At 42.8% G+C, this 27401-nt stretch overlaps 1 protein-coding gene across 3 annotated transcripts in view; it reads right to left on the bottom strand.

The window, feature by feature from the left end:
• Positions 1 to 8443: 8443 nt before the first annotated feature.
• The window catches only part of ARMC1 (armadillo repeat containing 1), a 31634-nt gene continuing 12676 nt past the window's right edge, over positions 8444 to 27401 (bottom strand). For all 3 annotated transcript variants that reach the window (XM_060243687.1, XM_060243688.1, XM_060243689.1), the window contains exons 4-7: positions 16733 to 16922; positions 13190 to 13306; positions 13030 to 13104; positions 8444 to 10697 (exon numbers count right to left, since the gene is read on the bottom strand). In XM_060243687.1, coding sequence (XP_060099670.1) covers positions 10506 to 10697; positions 13030 to 13104; positions 13190 to 13306; positions 16733 to 16922 — 574 coding nt within the window. In that variant the 3' untranslated portion in view covers positions 8444 to 10505. The remainder of the gene's footprint in view (positions 10698 to 13029; positions 13105 to 13189; positions 13307 to 16732; positions 16923 to 27401) is intronic.

Raw genomic sequence — 27401 nt, 5'->3', positions numbered from 1 at the left:
ATAATCAATTTAAGAGGACTCGGTATTGCAGAAATTTGAAATGGAGCTGTTGGAACAAAGCATGTTAAACCATGCAGAACATGGTATTTACATTGGTAGAAGTCCAGTGCATTTTCTTGGGTCACTCTGTTATGATGCAACCCTATGCCCTTTATAGAAAGGCCCTCCTAAACAATTCTGTGTTTTTCATAGTTTGTGAAATGCCAGAAGTGTGGGAGCCTTCCTGATCTCAGTGAGCATCGTTCAAACACAGCAAGGAAGCTAATAGCTCTAATGCAAGGCCTTTCTGCCAAGGGCCATAAGGATATTTATAACATCATTTGCGGGCCATAAAAAATTATCAACTTAAAAAACAGTGCTCCACCAAGGAAGAATGATTCAGGCCAGCAAAATTAATGCCGCAGCCCTAGGCAATGCATATGAAAAAGCCCAGCAGGAACTTAGTAGCATATTAAACCACATCCCCTAATATTAGCATATTAGGTCACACACTCATTAGAATATTAGGCCACACCATCTGGGATAATCAAGGGCAAACTGAACTGTGACAGTAACTTTTCCAGGCCCTGCAGCAATTCTGGTCGGCCAGCCAGGCCCCAGGGAGGCTGCCACACAGTACATCTGGGTCCTGAGATCCCTGCCTGGCCCTGGGGAGGCTGCTGCACAGCACAGATGGCCCCACGATCCTTGCTGGCCAGTCAGGCCCCAGGGAGGCTGCCACATGGCTCGGTTCAGTCCAGCAATCCCCGAGGGCCACACCAAGTGACCTCAAGGGCCATATACAGCCCTTGGGATGGAGGTTCCCCACCCCTGGCAACACTGCAATGAAACAAATAGCTGCACAAAATTGCAGAATGTGCACAAGCTCCAGAAGAAAGGCTAACTGGAGACCAGGTTCAGTATGGAAATGCGTTTTCATTGCTAGGCGGTTTCTGCTCCAATACATTTCATGACAGTATTAGGTTGTCTCCTGCCAGAGAAAGGCACTCTCAGCCTTTTGGCCCCAGTCCCAGAAATTGGTATTCCATGACCACAGACTTACACTAGAATACAGCATGCATATACCTTATAGATTTGCCCAAGTCAGAGGAATGTATTATATCCTCAAGCTACATTGCTCTTGGCAGCATACTTCCATAAGTCCATTTCATCGCTATAATTGAGGTGCACAGATGTTAGGCTCCAAAATCTGTTACAGGAGTCATTTGGGGGGCCAGAACCAGGTCTCCCAAAGTATGCATTAACTAGGGCCTATTTTCAAATTCATCTTCAGGCTCGCTGGCAGTGAACACAGACCTTACCCAGTACCTATAATCAGACTCCACACAAGTGAGTAATATTAGGGTGGGATTATGAAATCTCATACCAAGTGGCGGCCTGTAGGCAGCTGAGCTAAAAGGGGGACGTGATCCACTGATCTGAAGATGTGAGTTATAAAACCTGTCAACTTTAACCACTTTCTTTGTTAGGGACTTCGATGAGGTGTTTCTATATGATCACCGGCAGAGATTAAACTTTAAAACTATCAGCAACATTTTGCAGATGAAAATTGCATTTGTTAGAAACAAGAATATAAGAAACAAATCCAAAACTCAGCCTTATGTTGGCTAAAGAGACAATGCAACTACTTAAGACAACAGCAATACACTATATAAAGTTACAGAAGTATAAAGTTAAAAAGAAATTTCTCAGTGGCATTTTTCTCCACCTTTGATAACACATTTGAACTACAAGCTGGCTTCTTTGACAGTAACAAAAGTCCTCTGGAGTTAAAATGAGAGATTAACATACAATGCAGAATGTTATTCCAGAAGATACATATAGTGTTAATATACCTTGGATTATGCATAAGAGTGAACTACCATAAAGACATATCAGCCAGAGAGTGGGCATCATTTGGAACCTGCTTCATGAATTAGCATGCTGGGCTAAAAGCCTTAGAGCAGCGTAACAACAAAATGCATGCATCATTTTTACTAGTGCACATCATTGGCTTTCAAAGCAGTCAGTGTTTCATTAGCAGCAACGTTTATATCGGAAAGGAGGCTATTGACAAACCGGCATAACTCCTATTCAGGCAGCTCCGGGGTGTTAGAAGGCATGTTAAAGCAAAACATTTTTAATGCCACTGGCAATTCTTATATTGCGCATGTATAAGCGCTTAAGGAACTGCATCAGCAGGTGGGGACTTGAAGCCCATCCTTGCCAACGAAAGCACAACAGAACTCCAAAGAGGAGCAGAGTATGACGGTTTTGCCCTGTTAGCTACACTGAAATAGACACATTTCTTCGAGGCCACTGAGGGGTTGATTCACCCAACTCCTTTGGGTGCTTTTCTCTCACTCTACACACAGCTACTGTTTTTGTCCGCTACAGATGAAGAACGGAAGATTCTATTCCCTTACCGTGAAGCCTTCCTTCTCTGTGGTCCCAGAGTGGTCCAGTCCTCACTCTTGGGATCATAGCTCCTCCTCTTCAATTGCAGGGCTTAACAAACTTTGACCCGAAGGGGAGGTGCTTGATCCTCAGAAGTCAGTTCTTCCGCCAGCTATCACACCTCCCTAAGCATAACTCCAAACAAAACAGGAGAAAAAAACCCTCTAGGGAAATTTAAACACGGTACCCTCCCTCCAGAGCTTATCATGGGCCCTTTCCTAAGGGGCTCCACAGAGGGACCAATTAACCAACTTGGTAACATCCCTAACACATTAACAACCTCCAACTCCGAAGTTCCGGCGCAAAGCTAATACCCCCCAACACAACTGGGTGGGTAGGACTGGATCACTCCGGGCAGAGAAGCAAGATTTCACGGTAAGTGAATAGAATCTTCCGTTCTCCAGTGGTCCCAGGAGTGGGCCAGTCCTCACTCTTGGGATGTAAAAAAGCCTTGTCCCAGGGTGGGCATTTCAGCTTTGTCCCGAAACCACGTATTGAAGTACCTTTCTCCCAAACACAGCCTCAGCCGAGGCTGCCTTATCAATCCTGTAGTGTTTAGTGAAGGAGTGCACCGACTTCCATGTCGCCGCCTTACACACTACCTCCAGAGAAGGAAAAGCCCTATAGGCCACTGAAGTGGCGGTCCCTCTAAGGGAATGGGCTGTCACCCCTCTTGGGGGCTCCAACCCTTTCACCTTGTAAGCCTCGTAAATGCATCCCCTAATCCATCTACTAATGGTAGACGCTGATACTTTTCTTCCGTTATTGGAAACCCTGAAGGACAAACAAAGAGTCCGAGTGACGAAACCCCTTGGTTCTGTCCAAGTAGAAACTAAGGGCTCTACAGACATCCAAACAGTGCCACAGCTTTTCTTTCCCATGAGCTGGATTAGGACAGAAGGAAGGAAGCACAATGTCCTCCGTTCTATGGAAGCGCGAGTTTACCTTTGGAATGAAGGCTGGATCAGTGCATAGCACAACCTTGTCCTGATGAAAAATGCAGAGATCCCTATGTATGGAAAGAGCCTGAAGCTCCGACACCCTACGCGCCGAGGTGATGCCCACTAAGAACGCCACCTTGAATGTCAGCAACTTAAGGCTACATGATGCCATGGGCTCAAAGGGCTTGCCACAGTGTCCTTCAGCACCATGTTCAGATTCCAAGAGGGGAACCTATGAACCTGCGGTGGATTAACCAAAGCAACCCCTTTTAGGAACCTTCTGATATGTGGGTGTGTAGAGATAGACTTGCCCTTCCTTGACCCTCTAACTGCTGCTATAGCTGCTACCTGTCTGCGCAGGGTACTGGTGCTGAGACCTTTTTCAAGCCCTTCTTGTAGAAAGGATAAGATAAAGGGGACCGAAACCCGTAAAGGGTCTTCCCCCCTCTTCTCACACCAAGCATGAAAAACCTGCCAAGTGATATTATAGCTTCTATTGGTGGAAGTCTTTCTGGAAGACAACATTGTGTCTATTACAGGAGTAGAATAACCCAGATGGGTCAACTGCTGCCGCTCAATCTCCAAGCAGTGAGCTGCAGCATTTCTGGTCGCGGATGATGCAGCATGCCCTGAGACAGAAGATGTGGTGGCCAACACCTTCAAAGAATTAGACGAGGCTTCAAAATCCCGATGTAAAGCTTGCTCTATACGCTTGTCCGTCGGATCCCTTGGCATCCCATCCACATCCATTGGGAGCATGGAATTGGAGGCCAGACTATTGACCAGGTCATCTACCACTGGTAACTTCAGCCTCTTGGTCACCTCTGGGATGAATGAAAAGAACTTAGAGAAATTTGACGAAACTGTCTTTGGCTTGGCTAGATGTTCCCACTCCGACCTGATTATGGAGAAAAAACCAGAGGGCAATGGGACCTGCAAGGGTTTGGAACCCGATTTAGGGATGATATCTTCCATTGGCAAAGGAAACTCTGCATCTTCCTCCTCCTTGTTTTTGGGAGTGTACTGGATCTGAAGTGTCCTAATCACCTTTGGAAGAAGGCATGAATACACGCTGGAAAAAGTTTGGAATGAGTAGAGGATGCCCCCTCCTCTTCCTCAGACAGTTCTCCGGTGTCTGGGGATGAAGAGCCTTCAGACAAATCAGAGTCCTCTTCCTCCTGATCAGATGGAAAGGAATGTAACTCTGACCTGCTACGCTTTAGAGGTCAGGGAGAGAAATTTTCCTCTTCCTTATCTGCTTCTCTGTGTTTGAGTTTGCGTGCTCTCTTGAGGGGGGGGGGGTCGCAGAAGCTGCCTGAACCTCTTTTCTGACCAGTTCTTGAATCCAAGAAAAAAGATTAGATTTAGCCTCATCTACTGAGACATCAGCCTGGTGATCTTCTGCCCCCTCTTCCTGTGCTGGTGAGTCAGCCAACTCCAAGTCACAAGTGCCCTCCTCCATTATGGCTCCCTTGGGGAATCTCTGGGGAATCCCTTGGGCGGCCATCTTAGAGTGAATGGCCCTGTAAACACAAGAAGCACAGAGAAAATGGCTTCCATTCCCACCAAAAGAAAACAGCCCCTCCAAACAGAGGATGTCCCCTCCCCCCCCCACTAGCATAGCACTAGTCTTAATTCCTTTCCCTTTTCCAAAAATTAACCAATGCCATACCAAAAAAGGGCCATTCTCCTGAGCCCAGGTATACAAGGGGAAAAGGAGAGGGGGGGATGCTGGGCATGCAGCTGAATCCTGAAAGGCTCTCAGCATCCTGCCTGCTTATATTTTATTTTAGATTGATTTTAGACTTGTATATTATGTAAATTTAATGGTAAATTTTAAATGGTATAGAAATGTATAATTGTTTTATTGTTTAACATGGCTTTTGCCACACTCTGTAAGCCGCCCTGAGCCTGCCTCGGCGGGGAGGGCAGGGTATAAATAAAATATTATTATTATTATTATTATTATTATTATTATTATTATTATAATATCTGGAAAAAGGGGCTTCAGGGCTAGGTCTGTAGACCCCCTCTGGTCCCTGCAGTCCCCCAGACAAATCCTTCCTCTTAGGATTCCCTCCCTCTTAGGATGCAGGGCTCACCGCCGCCAGGAAGACAATCGCGCCGAAGGCTCTGTCGTCGGCGCTCTGGGAGGGCTGCGTGTCAAGCACGGGTCCTCTCCCTGTTAATTTGTCCCTCTCTCTCTCTCCTTGTTTTTCTTAGCTGCCGTTCCCTAGACCCCCGGGGTTGCTGGAGTGCCTTTGCTGGGAGCAAGAGAAGAAGAGCGATCGCCTGCCTTCAGAACGTCCGTCGGGCGGGAATCAGAGGAGGGAAGAACAGCACGTGCATGTGCCTCTGCCTGAGGCTACTGAAGCACTCTGCCAGAACGCGGGAGGGAAAAAATCCTCCCTCGAAAAAACACAGCGGCACTGTTTTCCTCCCGTGCTGGGAGCTTCCAGGCCATTGAACCCAGGTAACCTGATCCTTCTTGCTGTGTGTTGATTTTCTTCTTTTTTTTTTTTTTTTACGGGTCAAGAGCCACAAGGGGGTTCTAGAAGCACGTCCTGCTTCGATTGCAGGGCTAAACAAAACTGACTTCTGAGGATCAAGCACCTCCCCTTCGGATCAAAGTTTGTTAAGAGGAGGCGCTATGATCCCAAGAGTGAGGACTGGCCCACTCCTGGGACCACTGGAGAACATACAAAGTCCCAAATCTGTCAACCTATTATACCTATATTTTGAAGAATTTGCAGTTGTATTCGAACATCAAAAGTTTATCTGGAGCACTCAAGTGATAACTTTGCCCCGATCAGTTTATTTGTGACTCCTACTATGAAATCATTTTCATATGATCAAACACATACAAAGAGAAAATAAGATCCAGGGGGTTTTTTTTTGGGGGGGGGGGGGGGGTTGGGGGGGAGAGATATAGAAAAGAAGACCCAGAAGTGGCTAGGTGAAATTGCTCTATGATTGTTTGGGTGCCTTCCATGCTTTTGCTATTTTTTTCCCAAAACCATGCTGATCTTGGGGGTTCTCACTACCTCTGATGATCTTGAGAGGAAGCAAAGTGAAAAAGCAAGGGAACACTTCCAAAACGGCAGCACATGTGCTTCTTAGAGTGCCTCCTGTTGGGCAAATCCTGTCCAAAGCTATGGGCATCTCCAACACTATTCACAGAATTATGTTGACTGGTCTCCTCCCTCCCCTGAAAAACTGCATGACTATGACAGCCTATTACTTCTTTCTGCCAAGCAACGAGTCTCCTCCAGCAAAAGGAACTTTGCTAAGAGAAAGCAGCAGCTTTGCTCTAGAAGAGATGGGTTTGGGAAGCTCCTCAGTTAGCTAGTCAGATTGAGCCCACAATAGCATGATGCATGATGCATTAATAGCCACATACAAGCAAGTCACTAAAAACATTGTATTATGTCAAGATAACGTGCATTAGCATTACTCTACAGCGTGGGGGACAGAATGGCCAGAAGGTACAGATTTATTCACAGTTAAACAGAGGCTTCCCCTCCAAATTAAGGAAGAAAATAACTCATTTCTTTCAAAAGGCTGGGACACAAGCCTTCCCGGAAGTCACAGCTTTGATCCAAAGGTGTCACACCACTAGCAGAGATCCAGCTCCTCTGACGTTCAGCATGTTTGTTTGCAGAGAGGAGATTCTTGCCAGTTCCTGCTATAACCTCCCAAATTTGTATCACATGCTGTTCCTTCAGGACCCACAGGGGCACTAATCTGAAGAGCAAAGGAGGTTGCCAAGAGAAGAGGGAAAACAGCTTTCCTCTACCTTGATCCTGCTGGCACAGCTTAGAATCCAGACCCACCACTCAACTGAGGAGGACTGGCTGCTGGTGGCTACTAAATCACAATTCACAGGCTCCATTACTACTCCTTTTATGAGGGTCCACCATCTTGTTGAAAATAAACCCTAAGGCAAAGCCCTCTCAAAATTAAGGGTTTAATTTGAACAAGTCTTCATCACAGCTTCACAAAACAAGAGACATCTCTTTCCTCTTCCACTCCTTTTAAAATGATAAACAATTCTGGAAATAGAGTTAGTAAAAGCTGTTTTAGCTTCTGTGCGGATAGCTATTGATCCATATTGTTTGCTTCTGTAACTCAACAACGATGCAACTATTGTGCAATATTAAATAACAGCTCCACAATTCAGATAACAATCTACACTGCAGTAGGAGATACAAGGAGAATCATAAGAATACTGACCCCCAGAAAAATGGAGTATCATTAAAGCTCTTTTTCTACCTCATTGGATTACTGTAGAAATACATGGTTTTGCCAATATTCATGTTCATGTTATAGTTCTGTCACTATAAACATAACATTTGTTATGTAATACAAGATATTGTATTAGGCTAATAATCTTATTGGCTATTTTGATGTTTTCATTCTATATTTGAAACTGAGCTTTTGTGGGAGTCCTCCTGGCAATAGACTTCCACACAAGGGACTTCTAGTGTCAAAGAATGGTGCAGAGAATTATTTGATCATGAAATCACTCTCCTTTCTGCCAAAAAGGCTGACAGAGATACAAAGCATGCTAATGCTGCTGCTCATGCTAGTATAAGCACATTTAAGTCATTTATAAGTCACAACATTGATAAGAGGGAGCAATACCCAACTCCCTAGCCACTAGCTCAGAACAGCTTTTGGGAAAAGACAGCAGCAAATGCCATATTACTTCATTAGAAAAAAGTGTGCAAGGAGCCCAAAACTAGGACTGCAGAGTTATGGAAGCTTTCTCACCATAAGCTACAACTCACAGATTCCCTTCCTGCTAACAAAGTTCCAAGTTTTGAGGTTTGCCTGCATGGCCATGAGAACTTCCATAAAAAAAATTGGAGGAAAAAGAGGAAGAGGAGGAGTTGTCGTCTACACAAATGACCAAATTTTAAAAAGCAGGCTGTGACTTAGACTCTTCATGCTGCTACAGCCAGAAAATGTCTCGTTTGGCTTATTATGAGCAGACACCAAAATGAACCATATAAACTTAAAACAGCAAACAGCACATGCTTTAAAGAAAAAATCCCTGCAAAGGATTAGTTATATTACACTTTTATTTTACAGTATTCAAAAGCTCTTACAGATACTGTAACTAGAAGAGCTATAATACCAACCAAAAACAAAACCAAAAGCATACCTACAAATTCAAAGCACAAATTTTAATTCCTACTCGTACTGAACCATTAATATCCAAAGGGGTGTATTGTTTAATATGTGGATATGCGGCACTGCAAAACGCAAAGACAGATGTTAAAACAAAAAAGTAAACATTGTACCCATGGCAATACAATGGAGGGTCTTGCAAACACGTTTGGTACTGTAACATTCTAGACAGCAATATGCTTAGTAATACATGTTTAATGCAATACATGCCTTCGGAAGCCTGTATTCTGTGCGTGTAAACGTCAAACTAGACTAGTTACATTAAAAAAATAGAAACAAAATAATCTAATCTGAAAGTAAGCTCTTTATCTCAAAAGGACACCAAATTTTGAGTGAAATTCTATTGTTGGTTGCGGTTGTTTTTCTTGCACGCTTGTTAAAAATAACATAACAGTTTCTACAGACTAATCTCTGCTGATGTGCAAGGCTTAGACCTTCAGGAGCCAATCTTTGTCTCAATATAGTCAAATTACTGACATAGCCAATATTGTAGATTGTACCACAAAAAGAAGCATGATAAGGTCAGCAGCTAGGGGTTTTCTAGAACACATGAAATCTCAGTAAAACCTACTTGTATGTTTGTCTAGCGGAACTTTACCTGTAGTATCCTTTAGGGAAGCTTTGTAGAGACAAAATGTGAAGATCCAGGTGACTTTGAACTTTTATATTATCCACAGCACAAGAAGGTGGAAAGCTTCCTGTTCAGGCATTGGTTTGGTTTCATCTGTCTAGACTAGGTTAGTGCATTTTTATAAAAAGTTTCATCTTTGACAAGATGTTCATCCTTCCTTGGACATCTTGCATTGGCTGGGTTTTAGTTCCACCACCAGCATTCCCATTGCCCCATAGATCATGCCTGTGATCACGAGACCATTACCCACCATGGTGCATTATAAAAAGCACCCTTCAAAGGCAACAGGAAAAATATAGGATTTCCAGCAAACAGCAAAATTTTATGGTGGTAAAAGTGTATCAACAGTGGCACTGAGGCATGTTAGGCATGCCATCTCCCCCCCACACACACACACACACCATTTTATCAGTCATCAGATTACCTAATTGAAAATGGGTTTTTGATCAGTGAGTAAGGCCAACATCACACTTTCTGCCACAGACAAAAATCGGTAACAAGGCACCGCCTGAATAGAATTACAACTTTTGAAAACAGAGCTTGTTAACCAACTTAAACTACAATCCATGGTATCCAGTCATATTTACAAAGTCACAATCATCATTCCAAGCATTTTCTTACAGCATATTTACTGTATAGAGATACACATAGAGATTTCCATCTGAATTCCTTTTTACTGAGTTCAGATTACTTGAGTGGTTACAGGCTGATTTTTTTTTCTGAAATACATTTACGGGCTATCAAGTTCAAGTCTGAAGCATTTCCATCGCAACGCAATAAGCAGAATATAAAAACAGTGGCTTTGAAAAAGCTGAAGGAAAAGATAAATGGCAAACAGAGGGTTTTCTCTAGAATGGTTTTCCAGAGGAAATACATAATCAGAAATAAGGCAAAAAAAAAAAGGCATTTCAAACCATGCAGACTTAGAAGTAATAATTTCCTTGCAGAGCTGTCCTGAGATTTGTGCTGAGTGGGCTCTCTGTGTGGCTTAGCAACAATTTTTAACTTAAAGCTTTTTACACTCAAAATGTTTGGTTAATAATGGACCCATATTAAAATGTGAGGCAATAAAACATGTATGACAACAGTGACAGGGTAGGAAAAATGAACAAGCCATCACCTGAAGCCTCCATTCTTCTGACTGGCCTGTAAGGCCCACCGTCCAATAAAATGTCAAACAGCATGTTTGTGTAGTCTAAAATCTTTTTGTGGTAACTTATTGCAAATTGCACTTGGCAGTTCACCAGACCAAATGAAAACTGGCCCTGTGTTGGTTTGTGCAGTCCTTCCGCTTCAGTTCCAAGTCACCAGTAAAAGGACCTGGAGAGAAAGTTTGCTGCTGTGCTCAACCAGTTGGCGGCACCTTCCGGGTGTGATCCGACACGGGACACAGCTTTGTCCTGCTCTTTTGAAGGGCTTTCATCTTCTGGCAAATATTCTGGGAGGTCTGTATTCTGCTCCACTTCTACAGGAGTATCTTGGAATGGAATCAGCAACTGTTTAATGGGAATAGGAAGCAACAATGTATTTATTGCCTGGTTTGTAAAGTCATGATTTTGGCCTTGCGGCCAAAGCATGCCACTGAGTATGCCACTAACACAAGGCCAATTTAAAGGATATTTAAGCATGTTTTAGAGTTCAATAGTAATGTAGAAATCCTATCCATATAGCCTTTGCAGACTGCCCATCTATTCCAGATGTTATTAGTTATGGACCCATGATCAAGTAAAGTGATACAGGGATGGGGGTTTCCTACAGCGTAAATCTCTGATTTCCAACAATGCCACTCCCCCATTGCCCTTTTTCTCCTGGTGCAACCTTCTGCAGTTGTGTTATTTTAAAAATGTTCTAAGTTGAATGATATAGTGCTCAACTAAGATCTCACTTCAGTGCAACAGCAGCACCATTGAAATGCCTTGACTCCACAGAGATGCTCAGAACTGATTAACAGCCCCCTATTTGAAGCAAGTATTCAATACACAAACATCCATCCTTCCACTCCCCCATGCCTTTTGAATATAATTTTAGATTTAGAGTGAAATCAAGAGAAAAGCTCTTTTTGGACCAAGGTCTAATTAGAAGCTTGGACAGCAATGCAGTAGGAACAGCAAAAGAGGTTTTTATGAAGTATCTCACACGCTTGCAATAAGGGTATTTTCCTCCTCCAGTTGCGTGTAGGTTAGGGGAAAGGAAACAGCAGGTGAAACAGAGTCCTTGATTCATCTCTTACACTCTTGTCTTTTTTTGGTGTGCACCATTTCCAGACAGGTATTTGAGTTGGTGTCTGAGCTTGCTGCTCCTGCCACTGCCTTAGCAAAAAAAAATGGAAGGGAATGCTGTTCGCAGCCTGCAATTCTGAGTGCAATCTAGTGTTAAAAGTTGTGCAATGGTTAGCTGGTTTGGCCAGGCTGTGCATGCACTGAGGGGAGGCAAGGGGGTCTCAAGGATCAGAAAGAAGCAAAAAAAGGGAGGACGAGTCAGGTGCATTTTCCATGCAGCGACCTGCTCTGCAAACACTCTCCCCCATATTCTCTTTGCCTAATTTTCCAACCATGTGAAGAAACTGTAACTGGCAGTTTGGAGGGCAAGTCAGCCATGGAGACAGAGCAGCAGAGACAGCCAATCCCCACCACAATTGTGCTGGACAAGAAGGATGGTAGATGTGGGGGAGTGCTGAGTGGAGGGTAGACAGGCTCCCAAGAAAGGTCTCTTCAAATGCCTTATCCAAGTCCCAGAAAGTGGGTGGACTCCTGCTGCTTCGAGCTGCCTTTACAAATCCAAGCCATGAGCACAACAAGGAAACTTGGAAGCAGTGCAAGTTTACCCATCTCCTTTGTGGAGGGGTGGGGGGGGGGAGTTGCATTGCAGGAAGAGCTATGGGCATTTTACACAGCACACTACAGTGATTCAGAAGCACAACAAAAGATCTGAAAACAGAAGAAAGCAGTTTATGTCAACAACAGCTCAGCCACGCTTTGCCAATGGGAGGCGAGTGGGTTTGTGTGAACAGGTGAACTTCCGCTAGCAGCCAGTTACTAAAACATATCTGTCAGAGATGACAGAAAAAATTCATTAGTAACCAGTTTCTAAAATGGACTACATAGGCAGTCTGAGAAGGACCTTATTTAGGTGGTAGGCACATTTAACACACAGGACTTCTGAGCAAACAGACATTTAATCTCATATGTTCAGGCTATCATATGAAAGGAAGCAAATGTATAATGTTTTAAATTAACTTATCAATTTTAACTTTTCAGTTCATGTTCCCAACATTTGAAGTAAGATAATGCGTATGCTGTAGGGCTTTTTGGACCAAGGTCTAATTACCTGTGTAATTAAAGACACTGTCCCAGTAGTTACTAGATAATATAACTAACTAACTCAGAAGACTACATGCAGAAGTAGTATGTAGAAGTATGTATAACAGCAGATGCTTAGCACAGAGCAATTAAGGCACAATATATTTTGTATCTGGGTTCCCTGAAACCCACAGCACAGTTTTCCTACCTTTTATTCTGGAATACCCAGTTCTAAAATGCTAAACCTATGCTGAGCATAGTTTTGAAGCCTTTAGGCTTGCCACCCAACTGGCATAGAAACACAAGTGCAAAGGCTTCCTAGGAGATTACTTGTGTGTGCAAGCTCACATCACTACTTATTACATAATGGCATTGCATTTCCAGGGTTCACAGAAGAGATGGGTAAAGCCCCTGTCTGCATGGAGTATCTTGCATGCAGCCACTGAATTTCTACATTCCTTGATGACTGTTTTTACTTTATTCTCAATTCTACCAAAAGCATGCTCTTAACCTCCAATGGGTCTCTCACCTCTTCTCCACTTTCATCTTTCACAACTTGCTGGGCTTTCATAACTTTGGTTGATGCTATTGCTGTTGCCAATGCCTGCATAGAAAGAGAGAGAAGCAGAAAGTAAAAGCAAGGTCCCAACACCCAAGAAAGTGAAAGCCGACCACTAGTACCCACTCACCTCTGCTTTTAAGTCTGATCTGATTCGAACTACGCATCTTTGAACTGCCATTTGAAAAGTAAAGCTAATAACCCCTTTAATTTTCAACAAGGCCTCTTCACACAGGTTTCGCCGAGACTAAAAATAAGGATACACAAATAACTGGGGAGATTGCTTTATATGCAAGACAACATATTCAAGGAAGAAAGTACCACAACACACAAGCAGAATGGCATATTTTAAAAAGTAAACAAAATAGCTGGGTTTTTTTAAAAGACATCATTTCTACTTACATTCTGAAGATAAACCAGGAAGGAATCAACTGTGAATAATGAGAGGAAAGTGCTGAAAAGCAAAGACTGCCTTTCTCCGTATGATCAGCTAAACAGTCCCCTGTGGTTAAGTTCTGACTGACTCAAATGCTCATTGATGAGCAGTTAGTGTTTAAGTTGCTATTTATCAGACACCTTGCATCCATACTGACTGAATGCATCAAAGCAGCTGTTGTATCCTTTAGCTACCTCATCTGTGGCAGCTCACGGACATCACCACACTGCACAAACTGAACTCTGATTTCAAAGGAAATGTCTGCTCACAAAAACACCCACCAATATTATGCTTAAAGCAAGCGACAGTGCCTACTGTGCAACAATGCCGCATTGACCCATACTAGCTTGTACCTGCTCAGCATTACCCCAGCATGACTTTAATGTGTTTACAGTGTTTAAAAGGCAGCAACATAGCAATAAGCTGCCTCTAAGAGCTGGCACAATGATGGCATGGCATTAGCCAGGGCTTCTGTGTTATGCAGCATCAGCATGTCAAGGCAAATCTGAAACATACTACACTAGAGTTCAGGAGCAGCAAATCATATTGTATTTTGAGATGTAGTTGGTCTCTGAGGTCATCCACTGGTTGGTTTCGCCTGCATTTTGAATCCTACACACATCTCCATACTCAGGTTAGTGACCAAACCTGAAATTTATCGTGAGAAGAGGCAGAAGTAACCAACCCAAGACCTCTCTCACAGTCACCCTCAAAGTGAGCATGTTTTTATGTCAAACTATAGGATAGAGTCAAGACTAAGCTGCCAAATGACAACAATCCCCCATGCTTCTGGAACTCCTCTCATGTCATTCTTCAAATGGGACTTCCTAAATGTTCAGAAAATGAAAGCAGCAGATTCTAACATGTTTGCCTATGAGTAAGGGGCATATGTGAATATGAAGTGGAAGTTGGCATATGTGATAGTGTCTGATCCTTGCCATGATAAGCAAATGAAAGTGTTTTACAGGTAACAGCAAAAAGCAGCTGTCCATTGAACTACATTGCCAAGTATACAGAAAGCTTTCAAAAGGAGTTAATTCAAAGGAAAAACTTCCACTATTATTACTGTGAAACACAAAATAAGACATTCTGTTTCAGTATTCCACTTTCTTTTGTCTGTATTTGCTTATAGCAGAATTCCTTCAAGTGCTGACTGCTAACACAGTGCTTATAGTTGAAAGTCAAAGTGATTAATGAACATTTTCAGCTTGTGCTCAAGCTCTTGTACTGCCAGAAATAAAAGAAAGACTCCTGTAGCCACTTGCATTAAATCAGACTTGTTATATCCCTACTTGCATTTCCACTCATGCAAGACCTCACACAAACAATTTTGGAACACTATAATATATACAGTGGAGAACATTAAGTGTTGCACAAGAAGAATTCATGACAGCCCTCATACAACCAATTCTGGGGCACTATAATATATATGGAGAACCTTAGGTGTTGCACAAGTGGAACTGCACTAAGTCCATCTAAGTCCAGTGCTTGTGTATAACTGGATCCAAGCCATTGTATTTTGTTCAACTTAGCAGTTTAAAGAAATGCAACGCTAGCATGAATCATTCTTCAGCACTAGGAAAAGAAATGTTATTAAGCCCTTTAATGGGTTGGATTCAATCAGACTGCCTACTGGTGAAAAGGGAAGGAGAAATTCCCTTCTGACCATCAAAAAGGCTATGGCAGGAATCATGGGACCAGCATGAACAAGAGGAGATGTACAGCAGAGGCCTGAATAAGGAGTAGGAATGAGGGGAAACTGAGTGAAGCCTGGCTGCATCCAAGCCAATGTGTTTGCCCTCCACATTCTTGCACAAGTTTATTAGTATGCTTGCTCTCACTCTCTGAATTAAATAAGGGTTTTCACATCTTCCTTTACATTAGCAACTAGAAACAAACATCTTTACCATGACACATGAAGGAATGAAATTGAAAGGCTCTGCATTAGCTCTGTTCAGGAAAGTATACAGACTGCGTTGAGATGTGCTGACCGCAGACCATTCACAGTGTAATGAGTACTTAAACTGGCAGGCAAAAAAGAAATAGGCAGCATTTTTCTGGCTTTTAGAAAAGCTTTAGAGACAGTGATGGGCAAACAAATGAGCTACCAGGTCAGGAAACAATCAGTTCCAATAGCTTTTCCCTGTTAAAACTAGGTTAAGAAAAAGGGGTAAAGCGGGGGGGGGGGGGGGTAGAGATAATTGAAGAGTGGTGCACATTATGCATCCAATTAACAACAGCCAACTTCACTGGAGAAGATTAGATCTATACAGACTGGACTCTAACTGGCTAACTTAGCAAAAATGTAAGCCACAGCAGATCAAGTTGGATCATTTAAAATGGCTACAAAACAGAAAATGCAGAGACCTCCAGGCATGTGTGGAGAGCATGCTCCAACGGCCTTACATGCTGCTTGGCAGCCATAAAAAGGCAAACATGGCCCTGGGGTGTCATCTACAGGGGAATAGAGAATACATTTTAGAAGTTATTCTGACATTGCATAAAGACTCCACTGAGACCTCATTATCACAATGGTTAGCCAATAGCAAAAGAAATCTCAAACAATGACACAAGATGTCCGGGGAAGGAGGTGTGGAGAGAGTCTAAGAAACACAGCATTTCCTTAGGACTGAACTGCAAAGAGAGTTATTCTGAACACCTTTTATCTGTAAAAGGAAAGGAATAATTTTTGGTCTGATCACTTGGCTAAAGCTAAATAACTATTTCAGCTGCAATATGAAATACACTAAGTAGAGATGGGCACAAACTGGTTCACGATCCAAAATCTGCCACAAACTTGGTCCAGTCCAAAGCCCTCAAACCAATACTCAGGGAAGACACCTTCTCTGAACTTGTAACACAATTTATATTTTAATCATATTCACTGGCTTGGATTTCACCTAGATTTTAATGGATGCGGGGGGGGGACAATTTTTACCAATTCTTCCTTCCCACGCATCCCAAAACAAATCCCAAAATAATGCTCTTGGAGGATACGGCACAGCTTAAGTGGAAAACTGGAAGTCTCATGTGGTGAGGATTGGCAAAAATCACCTCCTGTGTCCATGGAAATCTAGTAGGGATCACAGCCAATATTTTAGTATTTAATACACAGCATCACTATTACACAGTCTTCTCAGTAATCTTCTTGAGACATGCAAATTGAAAACATGCAAAATAAAGAGCCATTCCTCTCCAGTGCAAGTAGCAGGTCAAAAATACCAGAGAATTCCTTACCGAATCATCAAGGCCATCTATGTGCAAAACAACGGTTTTAGCGCGTTTATTTGTACTTCCCAGGAAAAACTGAGCTTTCCGGCGGCGAGAATTCATCTCATTGACATTGTCCACATCTGACACACTGGAAGATTGAAGAATGTCATAGATTTCTGAAGCTAACAGTTTAGTCTCCCCTGGTGTCGTAGTCCTAAGCAAAGCAGATTGAAAATTGTATGGGTTTACCTTTGCAGTTTTCTCCGCAAAGACAGATGAAAATGCATGAAACCAACAAAACAAGATATTCAGAAGTTTCTAACAGAAGTGCTGCTTTTTAGATGAAATTGGGAATGAAAGCTAGAACTAAAGTAATTCGATAAATTTATCCAATATTTGCTTAATAGAAAAGTGATAGCATATTCCATTTTATGCAGAGATTGCACACATCCCACTCTCAAACACACCAAATTTGATTTTGTAATTGAGAACAGCTAAATGCCAGAAGAAAACCAGGTAAAGTAGTTTATATATTAACAAGCAGGGAACCCACAGGGACTTGCAGGAGACATCTCATTTTCCTCTCCCTCACTATAACTTCATTCCCTTTCCTGAAAGTCACCCCAGTCTCTCCCCTTTTCCTGCTTCCTTTTCTCCTCCTCATCCACCAGCCAACCTAGCCTTATCTACCTCTACCACCCTGTCCTAAACCTTCTCTTCTCCAACAGCCTATCCCTAGGAAAATTCCACAGGGGTCCAGCTGCTAGACTCAGCTGCATGGTGGGGAACCTGCAAATACTTGTGGGAGGGCACCTTACTTTCCCCTGTATCTTCCCTCCACATTACTACTTTGCCTCCTGCTGACAATCCCTCTTCCCATACTTCCCTTTTTTCTTCCTACCGATGCACCTTTACTAGCTCCCCATTTTCAGCTACGTATATTTCATTTATACCCATCTTTCTCCACAGTAAGGACCCCAAAACATTCTCCTTTCCTCCAATTTATCCTCAAAACGAACTCTGTGAGGTATGTTTAGGCTGAGAATGTACGACTGCCCAAGGTCACTCAGTGAGCTTCAATGACAGTATGGGCATTCAAACCTGTGTCTCCCAGATCCTAGCCTGAAACTCTAACCACTACATCACACTAGCTTCCATGAAGTGGCTTGCTATTGAACATAAGCAAGCAATCAGGCCTGGATCAATAATGCAATCTGCATGGAAGTAAATTGTCCAGCTAGTGCTGCTGAGCCTAGTACCAATGGCCACCTCCAAAGCCCAAAACAGCTCTGAAAGGGGCCCTCCTCCATCCTCCTGCCTTTTACTGACAAAAAGCAGGGCTGAGAGGCTGGCAATACTGGCCACTGATGGCATTCATTTCTTAAAGCTACAGACACTGCTTCCATCATATTGTTTTTTTTAATCCTCACCCATGTTGTTTAAAATTTATATTTTTCTGCACACCCAGGGCTTTTCTCAGGTCTGTGGAAAGACCTGCCTCATCTATCCATGGCTTCACTCTCCATCCATACATAGGAGCACTTAGATACATAGATATTAGACACCTCTGAGTCAAGATGGCAGAGTTGGAGGGCATGGTACTAGACAAAAAACATGTGGCCATTTCAGAAGCTGGTGGAATGGAACTCAGAGAAATCAACAGGGTACAGTTGCCCCTGGATATCAACTCTAAGAAAGGGTTATAAGGAATGTATGTCAAAAGCAGCAGTGAGTTAAAGAAGGTCCAAATGTAAGAGGAATATTCCCCTCAAGTAATCACTAAAAAGGTAAAGGTAGTGCCCTGTGCAAGCACCAGTTGTTTCCAACTCTGGGTTGACATCGCATCACCGTTTTCACAGCAGACTGTGAAAACGGTGGTTTGCCATTGCCTTTCCCAGTCATCTACACATTATCCCCAGCAAGCTGGGTACTCATTTTACTGACCTCAGAAGGATGGAAGGCTGAGTAAACCTTGAGCCGGCTAACTGAACCCAGGTAGAGATATCAAGCCCAAAAGTTAGCTGTGGTTGTACTCTGATGATAATCTTGAGTGAAAAAGGAATTAATGAGGTGACCAAGATAAATATATCTGACTAATGGGCAACTTCAAGTACCCTTATACTGACTGTGTAAAATCTGGTTTTGACAAAAGACTAAATTTCTAGATCTCATAACTAATTGTGCTTTGCACAACTATGAACAAAGTCTAGTTATGGACAAACTCTAGGCTGGATGCTGACTGCTGACCTGAACCTGGTGGGAAACTTATATGATTGTGCATGTCTGGAGTAATGCACAAGACATACAGTACCTCATGTGCCTCTTCAGGATTTGCGAATGTGGCTTTTCATGATCCATAGGGTCAGTACTAGGGGTGTGCATTCGATTCGGCCAAACACTGATTCGGCTGTATACGGAATTGGCCGTAGCCGATTCCCATTGCCGCCTATTATGCGGCAGCCGAATACAGCTCGCCATATACTGCCGAATAGCTATTCGGAAGTATACGGCTGTCAATGGAAAAGGCGGGAAAGTAGCTTCTGCAGCCTCAGTGGAGCTGCTTGCCTACTTTCCCGCCTTTAGTGGCCTCTTCCCGCCTCTCCCATAGCCTCCCTGGGATCAGGGAGGGGGGGAGGGGGAAGAGGAGCCCCAGCAGCCAATCCAAAGCATGCATTTGCAAAATGCATTGCAAATGCATGCTTTGCAGGGCTGTTGTGTAGCTGATGGCCCAGCCATCAGCTACATTGTTGTTATTTTGATCTTTTGCTTACTTGGTGGGTATCCAAGTAAGCACTGTTGTCTGGCCAATCAAAGAGCAGTGCTATTTTTTGAAATTGCTCTCTATAGGGCCAGAGAACCTTTTTAAGGAGTCTTCCTGGCTGGACTCCTCCATTGCTGTGTTGGTGTATGTGGGTTGGTAGTGTGAGAGAGATTGTGCTGCTGCTGGCTGGCCCTTGGCTTCAGCTGCTGCCTGCTGCTCTCTCACTCAGCCTTACCAGACTTCCCTGGAGTAGAGAAGACAAGGTAAGACAGTTTTGGGGTTCTTGTTTTAATTTTTGTTGGTAAAAGGACTAGAGTCCCTTTACTTGCCCAGATTTGGGTGGGTGAGTACTGGGTGGGTAGCCTATTTGGGGTTGGGGTTAGGTTCTGCTGGGGGTGGGGGCCTGGGGTGGGGGGGGGGGTTGCTAATTTGCCCATATCTTAATTTAGTGAGAGGACTTTTAAAAGTGCAGTGTCCTTTTACTTCTCCTGATTTGGGTGGCTTGGATTTCTTGGGGTTAGGGTGAAGGGGTTGGGTTTTGTTTTTGTTTTTTTTTTTTTGGGGGGGGGGTTGGCAAAGTTCCTGTATTGTTAAAAGGTTAGTTTTTTTACTGTTTTAAAAGTATTCAGTGTTTGATTTGTTGCTGCTGTGTTGTGCTGCTGCTGTTACTTTTATCTTCAGGTTATTGGGGGGGGTGCTGTTTGGCCTAATTTTCATTGTTTAAAAGGCCACTTTTGTCCCCCTTTTCCTGGTTCTGGTTTTAGGGGTGGGGGTGTTGTTGTTGACTGATTTGGCCTGAGTTTTCTTATTAGTGAAAGGCCACTTTTTAAACACTTGAGTTACTTGGCCTTTTTTCCTGTTGTCCCTTTTCCTGGTTTGGGGGTGGGGGACTGGGGGTGGGGGTGTTGTTGACTTATTTGGCCGGAGCTTTCTTGTTGGTGAAAAGGCCACTTTTTTAACACTTGGCCTTTTGTGATTCTGCTGGTTTTGTTTTGGTTTTTTTAAATTACCTCTGGTTGGTGTGGGGGTTGGCGAGGGTGAGTGTGGGCTGGGTCACTTTCTTGTTTTTATAGAGTAGATTGTGTGTTCTGTGGCAGGGAAGCTGGCACCTGGGTGAGAGACCCAGAACCAGCAGGCTTGTTGTGGTTGGCCAGCTCTCCCCGTGTTGTTTGGGGCAGGGCTGGAGAGCTGGCATCTGGGTTTGCTGCAGCCAGGTCTGCCTCAAACCCCCTGCCCCCCCCAGTAGCCTCTAATTATGCCCTATGTTGCCATTGATGTCAATGGCCCATAGGGTATAATGATGGAATAGGGGCACCCTCTTTGGGTACCCCTGGACTGGGATCCCCTGGCCCAATCTTTTTGGGACTTGGGGGGGTTGGAGGGGAGAGTCCCCTGCAAATTTGGGGGCTCTCCTTCAAACCCCCTCCCCTCCAGGCGGCTTCAAATATACCCTATTTGCCATTGATTTCAATGGCCCATAGGGTATAATAGGGCCATATATTCGGAAATAGCCGCGCATCTACCGTATATGCGGCTATTCCAAATGCGGTATTCAGCAGTATACGGGGATTCCGAATTTTTTTCCCCCGTATACTTCCGAATCCGTGTAATGCTGAATTTTTTTTTTTGCACATCCCTAGTCAGTACCACTGCTTTATGGTATCTTTCTTTAAACAAGTATTCCAAATACAGCTACACCTTAAGATCAAGACTACCCATTTTATTTCCAGTCTTGAGTATAGAATTTGCCTTTAATATCACTTTAATAACAAGCTACTACCACTTCAACCCCATCAATGTTTAAGTAATGTTAGGACTTCTTGCCCCCATATGCTTTTCTTCCCACTTACTCACATTGAACCTCATTTGCCACATAGTTGGCCATTTGTTCAATGTAGGGAGTTCCTCCTGGAGTTCATCACAACCTTTTCTGGCCCTCAGCATCCTGAACAGGAAAGCTGGGTCACTCAGCAGTTCCAGAGCATTTACAGACAAGGCAGATACAACCAGTTCCAATACAGATTGCTGTGAAATCCTGCTGCTTACTCCCCCACCCCAATGTGAAAATTGTCCATTTAAGCCTGCCTTTGGAGAACTTACGGTAACTTCTCAAGAACATAATTTCGCCTTATAATAAATGCATAGGACATCCTGTTCTAGGGGACTCAAGGCAAGCATTCTCATGATATAAGAGTTATCCTGAACATAAGAGCAACCTTTCAACACACAAAGATTTTGCTTTTGCTTTCTATACTTCCCTATCCACAACACAGCTTCCCTCATTTGAGGGACACATACTCAGAATATTTTAAATTAACCACAATTCTTGTACTTGGAGATGGGGGCAAAGGTCTTTGTTCCACTTCATGGTTTTCAAGCCTTCCTGATAATAGTCTCTTCTAGGACCACAGCCCAAACAGATTACTGCCACCAGACTAAACTCCTAGCAGCTGATTTGTTGTTTGCATCACACTGGCATAGTGATGTGTATATGCATGTGCACATCAAGAGTACAAAGGCACACCACCTGGGAACCCCAGAGACTGGACATGTGTTAGGGGTAAAACCATTTAGTTAACAAATGATATGGCACAATTAGAGTAGGGTCTAAACCTAATGACAACAACTCAGAACAAGCCTGATCTTACTGGCATTATTCCATCCTGGATTCTCTTTCTTGGCCACTCAGCGTGACAGAAGCAGAATGTAGGCAACTAGCTCTTTAGATGGCAAATAAGTAAATGAGTTTTCCCTTGTAACACACTGGAATTTACAATAATTGCTGGGAAGTTTATAGAAAACAACTTTCTAAGCAATAAAAGTGTGCATCAGTTGACAACAGAGGTTCCTAGAGACAAAAACATATTTTTCTCCTCAGGATAGCTGCCATCACACAAAGAATTTTGGCAAGGGGGCAGCGGACAACAAAAACCAATTGCTATTCCTGCTGTTTTTCCACAGGCCTGCAATACTACCAGTCTGGCCTCTTTCACATATACTAACATCACATTACAACCTGCTGCCCCCTTTAAAAAAAAAGCATCTTGAACAATCTATTGCTTCTAATTCCGGCAGGTTGTCAGGAAGGGACTGCATATCACACAAGAGCCTTCATAGCTTTGCAATTTGCATGAAAGATTGCTGCATTTCTAACATCATTTGGACAATGTCCAAGTGTCACATTTAATAGATGCCACAGTCACCATCTCTCTGCTGCCCCAATTCAGTCTTCTTGTCCTTTCCAAGTCCCACGGCACATCAGCGCCCATCATACCCAGAGATTGTTCTTTTAAACTACACAATTCTTTCCCCCACGAAAGACTCTTCAAAATAAAAATCAACAGATGAGAAAGACCTCTCCTTTTTTAAATTTTAGACAAATTTATTTAGTACATTCTATAGCAGCAAGACCTCTCCTGAAGAACAATCACTGATGTGGTTAGCTAGCAGACAATCTCAAATACAAGACAAAACTGAATTTTTCTGTCTCCTTGACTTTACTGCTTCTTTAGTCTTAAGTCCCGTCCATTTTAAGTCCCATCCCTCTTGAGCACAGGCTGTGTGATAGGATATTCCTCAGTCCTTCTTGCCATCTACTTTCCTCATTCTCATCTCCTTTATATTGTCTTCATATCTTGCTGCCAGGCGCAGCCAACCTGCATTCCCACCCTTTCATGCTAACATCACACTCACTACCCTCTCCCCAAGGTCTGGAATCAGTGCCTGAAATGAGAGCTCTAGTGCAACTTCAACCAGCCTAGGAGTCATATGGTCCAAGATGAAGCCCTTCACTGTAATGAATGTACAGCCCTTAATTTGATCCGAGCCCCTCGGAGCTATTTTCACTTGACCACATCAGTCTTTGGCTATCATCCAAGTCCTTGTACCAGCACAAAAATTTTTGTGTGAGTTTGTTCCAAGATGAGGACAGCACCTCAGCCAGTGGTTGGAAGTTGGGATGTACCTATAACCAGCTGATGCAGATTATATCATTTTGAAAACTTGTTTATAAATTAAGACTGATTAGAATAGTTCCATGAATTGTTGCATGTCCATACACAATCCAAAAGTGGCCTGCCATCTTTGCAAATATAGCTCCATAATATTATTGGTAAACACTGGAACCAGTGCGAAAACACCTGGCACCTTCACCATTCAGGTCAAAGCTCCACAGTCAAAACATGATATTTAATTTGTACTAATCCAACTGCTCTGAAATTTTGGAGCACCAGAGTCCCTTCCTTCTTGGCTCCTGGAAGAACAAAATACTCTAGTTGGTGGAAGAAAGGTGCATGCATCAGGAGATGGAATCCAAGAGTGAATGCTCTGAATATTTTAATGTATTTGTCCTCAGTTAAGACAAATCTATTATCCAAAGAACCAGATAATCTATTAGTAAAATGGATGTTAAAATGTTTGCACCCCAATTTAGAACCAGGATTAGGAATAGAATTCCCAGTTGATTAGAAAACCCTAATTAGCAATGGTACTGTTAGAATCTTAAACAGCTTTCCACAATTCTGGAATGACACCATGCTATCAAATAACATTAAACATATCTAATGTTGACTGTCTAAACTTCTTTCCAAAAAGATTATATCATTGTTTCTGCCAGGGAAACCTGTCAATTCCTTTCTTTTTTCATTTTTTCCCAGATTTTTAACATTTTCTTCCATAGTAATATTTTTTCTATATCTTCTGATAATTGTAGGAAGCAAGGTAATAATTGTTATCAATTTTGGTGTCACCCCACCCCCGACAAATCTTAAACTGCAAAAATTTGAGGTATATTCTCAGATTACGTTGGTGGACACGTCACACTATGGTCACTAGATGGCAATGTTGCCTTTTCAGAGACATCTTCTCCATAGTAGCAAGACATCAGGATTACATTTGATTTAGTAATCCATAAGTTTCTCTATGTGATGTTTCTAATTCTTCCTAAAGTTGTTTCTTCTTGAAGAAATCAGAATGTTGCCAACCTAGACTTTTGTTTGAATTCTTTGATAAATCGTTTGTCTTCTTGCTCTTCTCTCAATTCTCTTGTATGAAACCTCTACAAATAACTTATTTGAAAGCATTCCATATGACATGTTTGCTCATTCTATAAGGGCATATTTCTTTAAGGGAAAACATATTTCCTAGGAGAATTCACTTTCTTAGAATCACTGATCAACCAAAGTGGCCAATGCAGTCCAGAAATAAAACGTCAAATCATGCTGAGTCGCATAGAAATGATGAGCGTGAATCGAATATAGAAGCACAAGGACATCAGTCTAGTGGTCAAATGCAGATTAGTCTATACTATTGTGTCCCCACAGCAACGTATGGCTGTGAAAGCTGGAGCATGAAGAAGCAAGAGGAGGAAAATCAATTCATTTGAGCTGCAGTGCTGGAGAAGGCTCCTACGCATTCCTTGGACAGCAAAGGAAATAAACAAGCAAGTACTGGAGCACATAAAACCAGACATGCCATAGGAAGGAAGGATCACAAAACTGCAACTGACTTATTTTGGCCATGTCATGTGGAAGAACTCACTAGAAAAGCAATTACACTTGACTTGGTTAATAACTAAAGGAAACCAGGCCACTAAAGAACATGGTGGTTAGACACCATAAAAGTCGACACCATAAAAGCCTGAGCATGGAACAACTCAAAGAAACAGTACAATATTGGAGAATATGGAGAGAGCTAGCCCATAGAATTGCCAAAAGTTGAACACAACTGAATGAGCAAAAGTAAGTAATATTTCCTAGGATATCCTCTCTTTGGGGGTAGTGTGAAAAGGACTAATATAAAAGCAAACATTAAGCTTCCGTTTTAGGAGCAAAGTTTGATAAAGTTAATTACCACCTTTGCAATCACACTGTTGAGTCACAACTTGGGTTACCAACTCTGGATTGGGAAGTTCCTGGAAATTTAGAGGTGAAGTCTTGAAGGGAAGGGACCTCAGCAGGAATGTAATGTCACAGAGTTCAGGCTCCAAAGCATCCATTTTCTCCAGGGGAGCTGATCTCTGTAGTCTGGAAAGCAGTTGTAATTCCAGATCTCCAGATCCTCCCAGAGACTGGCAACTCTAGTCAGAATTAATGACCCCCTCTCCTCAAAAATGGTTTTTATCATTAACAGCCTTGCTCAGGTCTTGTAAACTGTAGGCCATGATTTCTTTTATTGAGTCAATCCATCTCTCTCTTCCAACTGCCTTCAACTTTTCCTAGCATTGTTGTCTTTTCTAGTGATTAGGTAGCAGAGATATAAACTTTATAAAGGACACAAACACCTGGGCAAAGGAAGCTCTGGCTCTTTCCTTCCTTCCCCAGGGGACCAGGAGGGGGAGGAACCTCAGCCAATAAAAAGAAGATAGGCTTGGATTCAGTAGCTCTGCTGTGCAAATTGAGAGAGCCTAGCAAAGCAAGCTATCCCTTCCTCCCCTTCCTTCCCAAGGGAGCAGCCTCAGCCAATGGAGAAAATAGAGGTTTTGTTCTGTAGCTCCTGTGTGATTGTGCAAGCCTGGCAAAGCAAGCTGTTATACAGAAGGAAGCAAGAGACAGGGAGACAGAAGGCAGATGACAGTCAGTTGCTCAGCGGCTGCATGTTCAACACCCCTGGCTTAGAAGATGAGCAATGAGAAACCAAAGCTGAGGCAAAGACACTTAGCCATCACTGGAACACAACGGTACTTTACTAATTCTACAGTGGAGTTCAGACAGACCCCCAAAGCAGTTATATTTGAGGGCTGCATTAAGCACACCACCAGCAGTCAAGACTTTGACCTAGATGGCCCAGGCTAGCCCAATCTTGTCAGATCTTGGAAGCTAAACTGAGTCAGCTCTGGTTACTACTTGGATGCTACACAAAGGCAAGCAATGGCAAACCACTCTATTGGTTTCTTGCCCTGTAAACCCTACAGAGTGGTCATAGGTCAGCTACAACTTCGCAGCATTTTCTACCGCCACCACCACCAGCAGTTGGGGGTAAAATAGTTCTCTTTGACAGTGCAGGAAGAGAACAGCAGCAACAATAAGCTTCATTAGTTCCATTAAAAATAAGATAAGCTTCCATTGGTACGAGTACTTCATTCCATTCCTTAAGCTCAGACTTCATCAGTAGCCCTTCCCAGTGCTCACACTGCATATGTGACTCTCTCACAAGAACAACAAGAATCTTACCAAATGTCTCGTTAAGCATTTCTGTTTCTCATATTTCTCCTCCTATGTAGAGTCCCAGCAAATAACTCCGAGAAATCAGGACAGTTTGCCGATCAACTTTAAAAATATTTAACAATGCTATTTATTTTGTTAAATAAACTCTTGGGGTTGGAATTCAAACTAAACTGACAATTTCTACCTACACCTTCCCCCTCATGTCACTCCTCAGGAGCAGCATTCCATGGAGATCAGTAGGCTCCAGTGGAAGGGAAAAAGCAGGAAAGTTCCATTTTGCCACTGGAAAAATTAGGCTGGATCCAACCCCCAATGTGGAAGATGCAAAAATATCTCCAGGCTTTCTATTAAAGATTCCTTGAGGAGCAAATTCTCTGGAAGTTCCAGATTCAGCCTCATCTTCCAGGAAGTCACCACATTCTACCCTCACAGCAACTTTTTAAAGAACAGACACAATCCATCCTAACTTTTCTAGTTAGAGTAAATAATTAAATTTCCAAAATTGCAAACAATTAAAAATCACTCAAAATTAAAACAGGAGGGTAACAAGACACAGAAGGGCATGTATAGGGAGATGCAATTAAATACATATTAATAAGAACATAAGAAGAACATAAGAGAAGCCATGTTGGATCAGGCCAACGGCCCATCAAGTCCAACAGTCTGTGTCACACAGTGGCAAAAAATTTTATATACACACATACACTGTGGCTAATAGCCACTGATGGACCTGTGCTCCATATTTTTATCTAAACCCCTCTTGAAGGTG

This window comes from Heteronotia binoei, chromosome 7 (assembly GCF_032191835.1).
Source record: "Heteronotia binoei isolate CCM8104 ecotype False Entrance Well chromosome 7, APGP_CSIRO_Hbin_v1, whole genome shotgun sequence".
NCBI classification, from domain to species: domain Eukaryota; kingdom Metazoa; phylum Chordata; class Lepidosauria; order Squamata; family Gekkonidae; genus Heteronotia; species Heteronotia binoei.
This window is presented reverse-complemented; position numbering and strand designations above follow the sequence as displayed.